We start from the raw sequence: 14,421 nt of genomic DNA on the forward strand, positions 1-14,421 counted from the left end.
ACTTTGAAGTTTCGTATCCTGACCTGCATCGCCATTCAATATTTCTTGACCCACTATTGGCCAAACCACCTGGCGCTTAAATATACACTCACGCAAACTCCTGACGGTTCTTTTATCTGACCGTAGACTAGAGCCAATCCATTGAATTGAAAAGTAATTTGGCCAACGGATTCCCACAATCCCCTCCTTTATCACACGACTTTTCTTATCATCTGAGTGAGTGCGTTTCATTGAGGGGCCCCCTCCCTTCCATATAGGACATAAACTAATCCTCAATCTAATCAGGATTAAAACCTAATAATTCTATATGCTATCATTGTTACCGGAAACTCATCGGGTGGTGGTGAGATAATCAAGCACGTCAGCCATCATTAAATTAGTCATTAAGTGGTCTGAAATAGGTCAAGTTCAGCAATGAAAACAAGTCAAATTTAACATGGTCAAGATATTAAGGCTAACAAAGTGGACCGGCAACACACACAATCATAACACAAAAGCTCTACTCTCTAGCCCAAGAAAACATCACACAAGATATTCACAAGCTGGGGAAGAAGATGGGCGGCTGCGACGTCGACGGGAATCTGAACGAGGACAAGTTCAGTGCTCCTATGCCTTGGATTGGCATCTATGTAGCAGCTGCATCCTTAGCCTGCCTAATTGCAATGGCTGCCGATGTTATCCATGGCTTTCGACATTGGAAACTCTGGTTCCCTTGCAAGTTCTTCTCCATCGATGCAACTTCTTTGACCTTGATTGGTGTTGCAATTAAACTGTCGGTGGATCTCAATACTCCAATGCCCGGCCGCCAGGATCAGCTCGCAAAGCTCAGCAGTTCTGTATTGATCTGCACAGTAATGGGTAACACTATGCCTTCTCTTGGAGTCATGAAAAATAAAGAAATCATGATGAATGCAATTGCTTTTGGAATTGTGGTTATTACCCTTATCGTGAATATTTGCATTCAATTAGCTACTGGTGCAATCTTTGTTTTCTGCATGGAGCATGCTTTCATCATGTTCATCATGCTTGTTCTACTTATCATGATGAATTTCTCTGCTTTAACCGTTCCCGTATGTAAACGATATTTAGAACACAAGTACAATAAAAAGTACCAATTAGCTCTAAAAGATGGCAGAGATGAAACAGGTACACCAGTGGTTACCACACTTAAAGAATGTCTGATGAAACATTGGATGATGGCTCATACCTCTAGTCCCCAGTTTGTGGTGGGGCGTTCAGCAACATGCACGGCTTCTGGAGCATTTTGTCTTTTGAGTGCCATGATTTTAGCAGAAGCAATACTTCGGAGTTACTTGATGCCGTGGTCATTTACATTTTGTAGCGGCAAGTCTGACTACAAGTGGTCAACCACTTTGGTTCTTACTGTGCAGACCACTGCAGTAGCAGTTGGTACAATCGGTCCTGCATCAAGATGGTTCACCGCCATAAATTTCAGATGCGCAAAAAGAGGAAACAAAAGCTACAGAGAAGAACTTAAAGTAGAAAAGTACTGGATCCAGGGACTGTTAGAGTTGAAAGAATGTCCTTTATCAATGAGAATCACAAATAGGCACTGCAGGAAACTTGTTCACGGCACAAGAAACAAACTTTTAGACTTGTGTATCTCAATGCAGACGGGCAATGTCATAGTGAGTAAGGCCATTCGGCTTATTTCCATCTTCATTGTTAGCAAGATATTGTTATGCTGCGACTTCTGCAAACAGAGGAAGTCCAAAGTCAACACTATTTTTAATGATTCGGGGACAGAGTCACAGCCAAACCCAAAGCAAGATCTTAGCCGGTACGTTCTGCATCTTGAAGGTGAGGATGCATTGGTGCACCACATGATGAGAAGCAACTGTGATGCTACTGATCATTGGTTTCGAAGGGGAAAGAAGCTAGAGCCTAAATATATCATGAAACTGTTAGAGAAATCAACACTTTCACAAGGATTCAAAGGAGTTGCCAATTTTGACAGTGAACAAGTTCCCTCTCTAGACTTGGAAGAACCACCAAATTGTTGGGCTCTACCTGTCGTGACACTTACAAGTATTGCTCTTGCACTTCCAAACATCAGCAGTAGTTCAATTGAAGAGCTGATTAGTGGTGTTCACGAAGGGCTCATGTACATAAATTTTATTGAAAATTACCTGGATGGTAAAGAAGATGTCACCAATGTCAGAAAGGCAGCAATTACAGTGTGGCAAGGAGTTGATCTCTATCACAAGTGGCTAGATGTGGATCTCCGTAAAATGTCACCTGAGGGGAAGAGCTCAAAGGAAATACTTGAAGGACTTGCTGAGACTGCAAAGTATATATTTGAAGAGTCTAGAAAGAAGAATATGACTACGAATGCATGTTTAAGAGATAACCCTTCAAAATGGCCTGTTAGAGAACTGGCTGCTAATTCCATGTATAGGATAAGTCAAACTATTCTGATGAATTATGAAAGCAACATCAACCAGACAGGTGAGAGATTATCCGAAGAGCTCAAAGTCATGATTTCGGACATAATGGCTGCTTGTCTCACTAATTTACGTCTAGTTATAAAGATGAAGTGTCTGAGCATCGGCATTGAAGAGAGGGAGGAGAGTGTGCGGCATGCAGTTTACATTCTTGGCAAAACTGAAAACATTTTGAATATTCTAGACCATAGAATTCCCCCAAGTATGGACCTGAGCCAAATTTCTTGCATTGATGAGTGGCGTTCGTTGCACAAGGACAGTCCCTTGTACTTCCCTTCTCCATCTCCATCAGAGGGTGACAAAGCCTCTTCTCTTTCAAGTGACTTCTACCTGGTGATTGACTAGAATTAACAACAGTGGTCATGTTAGAACATAACGAGTTGAAGCCACTTTCAAATTTTTTTCACATTTCTTTTAGCGGGTATTCGAAACTAATATATGTAATATACATTACTGATAGCGGCAAACAAAACTGTAGGGCATGATCTTATATTTTTTCTGAATGGAACCCCCTTCCCGTGATGAAATACTTTTGTCACTGAAAAAAAAAAGGTACACTTACTCGTTCGTTTATTTCAGTTTCATGGTTATTGCTGCTATCGGGGTATGAAGCCTAGTATGAAATGTTCATTTATAGCACAAATGACGAAACCTTAGTTTATTGAATCGAAATTCTTGTAATTGTTCTAATCTGTCGAAGCACCAGATCCTATTTTTGTTAAATTCTTGCTTGGACGAACGAAGACTGCTAATTTGTTTTTGGGTTTTTCTTGTATTTGGGAATTGTTACGCTCTCCTTCTTTATTGTAATTTTGAGTTGTTCGTAGTTTGCAGATGTCAAATTCTGTCAGGATTGAAGGTTTACTTGACATTTTATTGTTATGAACTGTGTAAAACATTCTATGCTTTTTTTTTTTTTTTTTTTTTAAAGTGCTCGATATCATTAATAGTAAGAACGTTTAGGACAAACCAGAACAATTACAAAATGGCTTCTTCAAAAAGAAAACCTAAAATAAGGTCCGGTGGATCCTCAAACCAGTTGCAATTCGAAACTGAAAAGAGAGCAAATCTAGTGAGACGAAGAGCGGCACCATTAGCTTGGCGACAAACATGGGTAGAAATAGCTCCAGTGATTGTGGACAAATGCACCTTAGAATCTTCAATAACATGCCCAACATCCGACAAGTAACTAGAAGAGTCCCGAAGGGCCGTCACAATCTGGAGGGAATCGCTTTCAAGGATAATACTGTGAAAACCCCTTTGTGTCACCAAAAACAAACCGGCACGCGCCGCCATCGCTTCAACCATAAGAGAAGACGAGGCAAAATAAATTTTCATGGCAGCAGCAACCACAAAACAGCCCATGTGGTCCCTGATAATCACCCCGATGCCCCTTGCATAGAGTTCACGTCCCATGCACCGTCAGCATTAATTTTTAAAAAAGATCGATGTAGGCGAGACCAACGGATGACAGCCAAAGGGCGGGATGCATGCTGAGGTGGAGGGAAAGCAACCTTGCCAAATTCCTCCCCACCAAGAAAGGCAATGGGCAGCGATTACGTGAGGTGGTTCCATCGATTCATTCCATAATCGACAATTCCTAGCACCCCAAATGGCTCATAGGAGCATTAAGCAGATAGCGAACTGTGAAGGGTTAAATGTGGGGAACAGCTGGAACTCCCCAAATGGCTCATAGGAGCATTAAGCAGATAGCGAACTGTGAAGGGTTAAATGTGGGGAACAGCTGGAACTCCACTCGAGAATCGTGAATTCAGTCGCAAGACGGGGTGGGTGGCCAATAGGAGAGGCAAGCCAGACACATCGAGCGAAAGCACAATCACGCATGAGGTGGAGAGTTGAGTCACCCTGAATACCTAAAATGTTGAGTTTTGGTTTCAATATTTGTTGTATATTTCATTATGAAGATTACAAGAGAGTGAAGGCAACTCTTATAGAGAGCCAAAAAGAAAGCTACAAGAGATTATACGCTAACTACTCCAACACAATCCCTAAAATCTGCCCTAACAAGTGGAAAAGCCAAAACCAAATTACAAGGAAAGAAACTTTTACAAGCAACTAAGAAGGGTTGACAAAAGAAAGGTAAGGTGAATGACAAGTTATGGGAAGTCATGAAAGTAGGGTTAAGACCATCACCTTAGCCTATGACTTAGCTAAAGTGAGGATGACAACCCATACATAGTGGCGAAGCCAGGAATTGACAGGGGGAGGGGCGAAGTTAAAAGATTGCAAGGTTCAAAAAAATAGCAACAACCAAATCCTTTTATATAGTAATGTCTTCCAAAATTTATCAATACAAACAAATTAAAATTGTTGCCAGTGAGATTTCATATCATGAAAACGTCGCACAATAGGTTCATTGTCAATAAAAGCAAATACATCTCTCTCAATGTAAACAAGCATGCTATCACTTAACCATTGATCTCCCATTTTGTTACGCAATGGTGTTTTCACAATCCTAATACCAGAAAAAGCTCTCTCCACCGAAGTAGTTGCAACCGGTAACACCAAAGCCAATGTAAGAAGATTATACACCAACATATAGCTTGCACACCTCCCGGTCTTTACCAACTCTTTGCAAGATCACCAACAATTCAATTAAGCAATACCAATAATTAATCCAACCAACAATTCAATTAAGCAATACCAATAAGCATACAAATTATTCGATAAATAAATATTCAATTCAACTAATCATATGAATAATTGTATATATTATGTAATAATTCAATTAATTAATCAATAATCAAGAATTCAAATTTTAATTTTCACCTTAAAAACTAATTTTAATTTCAGATCAATAATGTAACATCCCACATCGTCCAGCGGTGGATCCTGTAAGCCTTATATGTATATTCTCATCTCTACCTAGTACAAGGCATTTTGGGAGTTCACTGGCTTTGGGTTCCATCGGAACTTCGAAGTTAAGCGAGTTTGCATGAGAGCAATCCCATGATGGGTGACCCACTGACCAGAAACAAAACCGTAAGGGCGTGGTTGGGGCCCAAAGAAGACAATATCGTGCTACGGTGGAGTCAAGCCCGGGATGTAGTGGGGGCCCGAGCCGGGATGTGACAATTTAGTATCAGAGTCAATCCCTAGTTGGAACTGTGCCGACGAGGACATCGAGCCCCTAAGGGGGTGGATTGTAAAATCCCACATCGCCCAGGGGTGGATCCTGTAAGCGTTATATATATATTCCCATCTCTACCTAGTACGAGGCCTTTTGGGAACTCAATGGCTTCAGGTTCCATCGGAATTTCGAAGTGAAGCAAGTTCGCGCGAGAGCAATCCCATGATGGGTGACCCACTGGGAAGTTCTCTTGTGAGTTCCCAGAAACAAAATCGTAAGGTCGTGGTTGGGGCATGTTTGTACCATACTTGACCAATCCCAAAACTACTGAGCATCGGTCAACGTTATACCGTCAAGGACCCAGAAGAGTTTCCCTCCAATCAAGAAGCCAATCACAGCACGACGAGTGTAGACATCAGAAGATAATCATAGCGTGACACGTGTCAATATTAGAAGCCAATCACAACACGACACGTGTCAATGTCAGAATGAAACTAGAAACTCTCTTCTATAAATAAAGATCATTCTCTCACAATATTTCTTAATGTCATTTGTACTAAATCATTCACTAGTACTCATTAAAGGAGAGCTTGAACCTATGTAGTTATGTAAACCCTTCACAATTAATGAGAACTCCTCTACTCCGTGGACGTAGCCAATCTGGGTGAACCACGTACATCTTGTGTTTGCTTCCCTGTGTTTATCCATTTACATACTTATCCACACTAGTGACCGGAGCAATCTAGTGAAGGTCACAAACTTGACACTCTCTGTTGTACCAAAGTCCTCACTGATTTTGTGCATCAACATTTGGAGCCGTCTATGGGATCGACACTTATTCCCACTCTCTTCAGCTTTGTCAAGTTGGTTTCCACCATTCGTACACTCTCTTTTGACCAGGCATCCCTGTCCAACATGGGGAGCGAAGGAAGCCACAACACACAGAATGACACCCCTCTTGCACCTAGTGCGAAGCAACGAAAGAAGGAAGGCAAAAAGGGTTGCTCTTCAAGCTAAAGTCGATGAGCTAGAAGCTCAGAACAACAAGATAGCAATGAAGAAAGAGGTCTTCCAGGAGCAGTATGAGAAGCTTTTTGAGACGTTCCACGAAACTAGGCATGCTCAAACACGCGAGCTCGTTGCCCTTGTGGACATCAACCATCATCTGGGTGCCCCCCAACATGGAGGGTCACCTTCATTCGACATGGCTATCCTTGATGAAGAGCGAGCTAATCATTCCAACATTGATCAACATGAGACTTCTCTCAACCCAGTTGCTTCGACCCAAAGCATGAGAAGTGGAGGAAGACACCTCCTTGCAGAAAGGTTGGAAGGATCAAAAGCCATTTATCATGACTGCCGAGACTTTCTAAAGCAACGACAGGTGCCAGTGGAATATGAAGGTACAGGGGACTTTGAGGTATTCATACAGACTCGCCCTAAAACTCAATACGACGAGTCAAAGGAAAACTCACATGCCCTTGCTCAAACTTTCCTACTTCCAAGAAGCGATGGAGACTTACGAAAGAAAATTCTAGTGGTACATGACTCCACTTAGGACCCCCTTGTCCTACATCTTTTTGAAGAAGTAAACAAGTTGAAGGCCGAACGTCAGGCCGAGATACCTGACTAGAACCAACCAGGTCTAACCCTCTCACAAGGAGGATCCTCGACACCCCTTTCAAGCGAAGACAAAACAAAAGCTTGGTTTACAACTCTATACTGGAAGGGATGCCCTAATTGAGCACCTTAACCTTTTTGAGTCCACCATGGCATATCGAATGCACACCGACGAAGAGCGATGTCTTCTCTTCTCCTCCACCCTCTCTGGTGGAGCTCTAAACTGGTATTGCCGTCTTCCACTTGAGACAGTAGACTTATTTGAGGAACTAAGGAAACTGTTTGTCTCTCAACACATCTTCCAGACCGATCGGTTGCATTCTGCAAATGACTTGTACATTATTCGCCAGAAGCCGGACGAGTCACTACGAGAGTATGCCGATCGTTTCAGCTATGAGTATTCTCGCTACGCTGAAGTAGATGACAAGACCGCCCTCAAGGCCTACACGATAGGCCTACGTGATTGTTTCTTCAAGTACATGATCAATGCCAACACTTGGAAGACTTACTCTAAAGCGATGGCACATGCTTACAACCATGCGTCCGCTGAGGCAAGGACATATCAAGGGAAACCCCCCATAGCCACCCCTTATCAGCAAGTAGGGAGTGGAAGCCAAATCCAACCAAATGAGAAGACCTCGATCTTCCAAACGGTAGCAGTGCTTGCCCCTGCCTTACTTAATACTTTGCCAAGTCAACAGACATATCAATCTCTAGGCAAAAGGAAAGATTTCCATCATCACTAGTCTCATTTTAGTAAAAGGAGTAAGGGACATTATCGCGATAACCAAGGGTATTGCCACGATAATGCCCGCCCCCAGGTAGTCAACATAGTGGGCCAAACACGTGTTAGGACAGGCCCTACCCCGAGGTATGAGACATACACACCTTTGAATGCCTCATTCGTGGCCATTTACCTCAGCATAGCACATCTGATATCGAAGCCAAAGCCGAGGCAGTTGGGTTACAAGCCCACGAAGAACACGGGCACGTTTTACTGCTACCACGAGCATAATGGCCATGATGGTGAGAAGTGTATCACTCTTCGTGATCATATTAAAGCTTTGGCACGTGAAGGAAAAATTGATCAATTCCTTCTTCACCCTCCAAGGGGTAACCGTAACCAACGCCAGGTGAATGTGATATATTCCATAAGTGGTGGCACACCCATATCTAAATCTTCCAATAGGGCCATGAAAAATAGTGAATGAGCTTTAAGGTCTGGCCACCAAGTGTTTCACGTGGAAGACATCAGGGGAGGTAAGTATCAAAACCTAACTGGGATCCAATATGTTTCGACCTTGAGGAAGAAAGAGGTATCATCTACCCTCACAACGACCCACTGATCGTGGAAGCTCACATAGCCAACTTTGAAGTACGATGAATCCTGGTAGACATGAGGGCTTCGCTCAATATCATGTTTGCTGAAGCTTTCAGGGCACTTAATGTAGTTGAACACTTGCTCGATCGCTCGATTTCCCCTCTAATGAGCTTCTCCGGTGATATTGTGCAACCTTTGGGGAGCATACATTTACCTTTTGCCATTGGTACAGGCCCTTACACAGCTACCATTACCACTAACTTCCTGGTGGTTGATTGCCCAACAGCATACAATGTCATCTTCGGACACACAAGCATCAATGATCTCAAGGCCATGGTATCCACACATATGTTGTTGATGAAATTTCCAAACCCCTATGGCAATGGTTACATCAGAGGAGATCAACTTAGTACACGATCATGTTATAACCCTTCGGTCAAGCAACAACACCTGCTTGTGCCCAAGGAAACCCTTTCTATACATGACCAAGTCATAAAGACTGAAGGAAATTTTATGAAAAACATGTTCATTTGAGCAACATCTATAGCATGCAATTAGCAAATTAAAGGCGGAATCATGCTTGCATGCACTCAAAACAAAACATTACCCATGAAATTCAAAGCCTAGTAGTTAGGTGAACCAAGACTCAACTCAAAACAAAGTGAGTTGAGAAATTTATATCTTTGTTGATTCCTCTTTGCATAAGCAAAGGATAATCACCCAAGAGATAGGGCATTCATTCCTTGCTTCTTAGCTCCATGGATTTGGATGGAAGAATTGGTTTCTCCAAGTTCTCAAAGTTGAGAACCTCTAAGTCTCCACACCAAGGAAGGATTGATGAAGAAATGAGTGACCTAAAGGAAGTAAGATTGCTAGCTATGTTCCTCTAGGGTGGCCGGCCTCTTAGAGAGCAAAGAGAGCTTTTGTTCTCATCTTTTCTCCCAAAAGAAACCCTAATGAAGAAAAAAGCTATAAAGTCATATTTATACCTACCTTCATTGGAGTGGCAAACTTGTAATAAGTCCAAAACCCACTCCTTTATCAACATGGCTGGCCATAGGGTGTTATCGGGCTATTTGGGCCTTTGTGAATATTTAGTCATTAAGTTGTCATACAACTTAAGTCAATGGGCTTGACGTTCGAAGCCCATTGGGCCTTGAGTCCCAAAACTAACCCGAGGTCTTTAACGAACTTTATTCGTTTAATTAATTAACATATTAATTAATCCTTGCCATAAATAATTAAACCATTTAATTATCCTTACTCATCTCCGTTGTTTCTTCAATCTTTACCTTACACGGTGTATGATCCATTAGGTTCCTTTTAGCGAGGCAGTGGGCGATTAGAACTCTTTCAAATCGATTGTGAATTGAAACTTACTTTCAATTCTCCCTTTAGTGATTATACACGTTTAGGGCTTCCACAAACCATGAGTGACACCTAGCAATATGTCATGGTTACCCAAGCTAATCAGAAGAGGTGGAGAACCTATTCAGTTTAGGATTACAATGCAATACGGTCTTTCTCTAATACAATACTCTTGACCACATTGTTTGGATTGATAGTTTCTTCATGTCTACTATCCAATGTGATTCATTTACTTATATGATTACCTTGAATGTGATTTGGAATGACTTCCTAAATCTCATTCATACTCTGGCCAGAGTTTCTTAATCATATCATAGAGTATTCTCCCTCAAACGGTTTGAAGGTTAGAGATCCATTGTTGCGCACTCACTTACCTCCATGGCTAAGTGGCTTAACCCCAACTATGCCGTGGACACCCTCTGATGGAGTGACTTTGACATGGTCAAAGATCAAGGACTTAACCACAAGACAACTATGATGCCTCAGGTCAAAGGACTACTTTGCATTATCCCAACCATGAGTTCTCATGTGACATGAGTATGAGAACTCCTCGTTGATCGTGTTCAGTGGACTCATTCGCTATTGAGTACCTACATGCTTGTCTTGATGTCAATCACACCAATGACTCGAGACCAGACACTCTCCATGAGAGAATACACAGCACGTACTGATCTTAACGGACTGTCAATGCCCAATTGGCCATCCTATGATCAGGAATGTTTAGGATATATATACGAAAGAGAATGGTCTCATAAATCTAACTTGTTTAAATTACATTCTCCTAATTACATATTCCTTGGACTTATCGTTTAAGCATATAACATTTATATGAGACGGCTTAAAACAATAATCTTTGCCCTTGATATTAAACTAGATTAGTTTAACATGTGAAATGTCCTTAAAGTATCATCACATGATTGGTTTTAGGGCACATTTCCAACAATCTCCCACTTGCACTAGAGCCAATCAGCTTGGTCATCAGTGATGATACCTCTTCTTTAGTCATTTCAAAAATGGCTAAGTAGTAGGTCTAGACAATGGATATCTATATGTTATCCATAGAAGCAACCTTGAGAATAACGACGTCACCATTATACATGATTCTCAATCATGTGGTTCAGTCTCTCATTTGAGTTCAGATCTTGATGAGACCTTGATTCCCTGGCTTGAGCTATCGCCCCATTAGTGTCATAGTGTCGGTACACTTGAGACACTTTCTGGTTGGAACCGAATAGAGAGTTCATAAATAAACTTTCCCATCCAAACAACATTGTTGTAAGCTTCTATACGGCGATATATTTTGCATTCATAATGGAACACACTAAAGTCATTACTTTTAATGTTTCCATCCAAATATCTCTTTAGTCATAATAAAGAGATATATGATTACCTCTTCATTCATAATGAAGAAACATCCAATGATGAATTAGATTCATAATTTAATACATTTACGCTTCCATTACGTTACTCTAATTCTTCCTCATTCTTTGAGGAATCTATCCTTTAGTATTTCTCAAATACTTAAGGACTCACTTGACAGTTGCCATGGTTCTGATCCTGGGCTTGCACTGATATCGTCTTGTACCGTTCTAGGTACAACTCATATCAATGTTTTCATACAATATGAAATACGTAAATCACTTTTCTGCGTATGCATAAAGGATTCTATTTACGCATTATTTCTTTGGGAGTCAAAGGGTACGTTCCCTTTGAGAAGAGCTACCTCCTAGTTTTACTAGAGTTGTTCTTCTGATTGAAGTTTATCATCATATGAGAAACTTCCTAGCATCTTTTGTCTATTATTAGGGATTGATATAATCCAATTATATCTTGAAATCTATCATTGTAGATTTCCATCCCATGTATGTAGACTATGTCTCCCATATACATTCTATCGTTATAGAATGTTTAAAGTCATAACTTTAACGAAGAAGTATTCCTTTTCATTTCCAAAATTAATATATCATATATTTGTATATCTATATATATATATATTCAAATTTAGGAACATGATTAACTCCCACTAATCTTTTGTAAACCTAGTAAACAAAAGATTCATTTACATCTTTATGAGAAATCAAACGATTTGATCTTTCTCTCATAAGACGTTTATAGCTCCCACTAGTTCGCTAAGATCCATGATGGATGGATCTCTATAACTTACATGTCATAGTTTTAGACATATATTATCAAGACTTTCTTAATAATGGTTTCGGAAACCCATATTATGTCCAAACATTGAATCACCATTTAGTTGTAGCTAGCAATATTCGAATTAATTGAAAACAAGACTACGTCAAAGATGGTTTCTTCAAAGTCAACCATTCTCTTTGATTGTAGTCACCTTAAGCTACCAATTAGCTTTAAAAGTTTCATTATTTCGGGTCAAATGGTACTTTACCATTTCCTTGAGTATATGTCGTATATACACTCAATGTAGTCATAAGGATTTTCATTCTTATTTCTTTCGAATTAAGAGGTGTAACTCTATGACATAGTCATAAAGTTCAAACCATTCAACTGAGACAGTTTATAAATCCTTATCGACTACCTTGGAGCTTGTGGCGTAGGAGCTAGGTTGTTATATTTCTTGATTATCATTTTGTCTCTCAAAGAACCCATTCTTTGAGTTCTATCTCTCGTTCATTTGCGTTAGGCAAATCATATTGTAGGATTACAATGAACTACCCAACAAACAACATTTGTTAGTTGGTTTATAGAAGTGATATCCAAATGTTAATTTAAGGATACCCACAAGATAATTCTTTAAACAAATATTGCTTATTAGCACACAACCCCAAATCTTAACATGATTAAGATTTGTCTTTCTTTCCAACTATATCCTATGGAGTCATAAAAATTTTGGAAGATCTTCTATTTGACAATCATATTGTCTTAGAAGTATATATCCTATATATGGGCAATTGATAACATCCAACGAACTAAATCTTATTTCAAGTTCGTTCTTCTCTTAATGGAGAAATTCATTATCATATGATGCTTCTTTCCTTGATATCTTTCAAGGAAACTATTCTAAAGTGTTACCTTTCCTTGGATCAAATCTAAGGAGGTAAATACTTTAGACATCTTACTCATCAACTTACATTTCTTGAATTCTTTGAAACCTTTTGCAAAGTATTCGGACTTGTGTTTATTCAAAATAAATGATAGTCCAACCGAGAGCGATCTTCGGTGAATGTCAAACAACATGAGTAGTATTATGTTGTGGACAAGTGCCACTAACATCTAAGTGAATTAACCTCAACAACTTTGTGATTCTTTCCTCCTTTCCAAAAGAATAAAGATTCGAACATTTCGCCTCTATACAATTTTAATAAGAAGGTATTGGATCCGGATCTAACGATCCAAAGCATCCATCTATGACCAACTCGTAATTTATGTTTTAGAGGTATCACAACTCAGTTGGGATTAGTCACTACCTTGCAACCTTTTGGGTTTTAAGCATCGTTATTTTCTAAACAGTTAACACTACCATATCATCTCTACTATAGAGACAATCAATTAGATTACAATAATCTAATCATTCATTAATAAAGAACAATGTTTTGTCAAACAAAACATTCATCCATCCCTTATAATGATGGAATTAAGTTCCTTAAAATTTGGAATGTAAAGACAATCTATGGTTTTTCCAATTTCTTTGGTAGTTCATATGAGGAAGTAAGTACCATCTGCTTTCGCAGAGATCTACATTTGATTCACGTTCCGAATGTGAAGTACTTTCTCTTCTCTCATTAATCTTCTACTTTTTATTAGCCACACTTTTACAACGATTGGAAAACATAGTTACTAATACGGAATCAAGCATTCAAGTAGAAGAACCAACTGTTTTGAACTTTTCAAGAACAATTTACAACACCTTCGAAAGGTGTGTTCTTGACACTTGCAAGACATTTCTTGCAAATACCCCTTCCAATGTCCATCCTTTCATAAAGAAAGTTTGTTCCCTTGGAGTTTATTTCACTTTCTTCATTTGACTTCTCCTTTGACTACAATAGTCATGGTCCCTAAACTCCCACTATCTCTCTTGAAACTTATTTCAATTGTGTTATACACATCAAACGATTTGGAGAGTGTGTGGTTATTGTTCACTATATAGTTTACAATAAACTTAGTGAACCATTTGGATAGGGACACAAAGGTGAAGTCCATGCCTAGTTTCTGTCTCTAGAAGTGGTTTAACACTTCAACACTCAATGATTCAAAATCATCATAAGTCCATGTTGATGGACTATTTTTGTCAACCAACCATTATGTTCTAAACATAATTACAAACTTTCAAGAGTTGTTCAAGGCAACTCTCATTTCTTCATACAACAATTTGTAAGTGAAGAATCATGGCACATAAAGTGTCCATGCCATTGTGCTCTCTTCTCAAGTTCTTTGCTCATTTAACAAAGAAACAAGCACTAGTGTTTGCATTAACTAAGGGTTGTTCAAAGCAACTCTTATTTCTTCATACAACGATTTGTAAGTGAAGAACTATGACACTAAAAGTGTCCTCGTCTTTATGCTAATCTTCGTAAGTTCCTTTG

General features: G+C 39.7%; 1 protein-coding gene across 1 annotated transcript; it reads left to right on the top strand.

Moving 5' to 3' along the window:
- Window positions 1-443: 443 nt before the first annotated feature.
- Window positions 444-3,225, top strand: LOC126626645 (uncharacterized). The gene has a single exon (XM_050296015.1). It carries the CDS (start codon window positions 555-557, stop codon window positions 2,808-2,810), a length of 2,256 nt encoding a protein of 751 aa, XP_050151972.1. The 5' UTR covers window positions 444-554; the 3' UTR covers window positions 2,811-3,225.
- Window positions 3,226-14,421: the final 11,196 nt, after the last annotated feature.

The sequence above is a fragment of the Malus sylvestris genome, chromosome 6, assembly GCF_916048215.2.
Source record: "Malus sylvestris chromosome 6, drMalSylv7.2, whole genome shotgun sequence".
Taxonomy (NCBI): Eukaryota; Viridiplantae; Streptophyta; class Magnoliopsida; order Rosales; family Rosaceae; genus Malus; species Malus sylvestris.

Excerpts from the sequence above, each read along its gene's own strand:
- LOC126626645 (XM_050296015.1), top strand. The coding sequence starts at position 555 with ATGGGCGGCTGCGACGTCGACGGGAATCTGAACGAGGACAAGTTCAGT.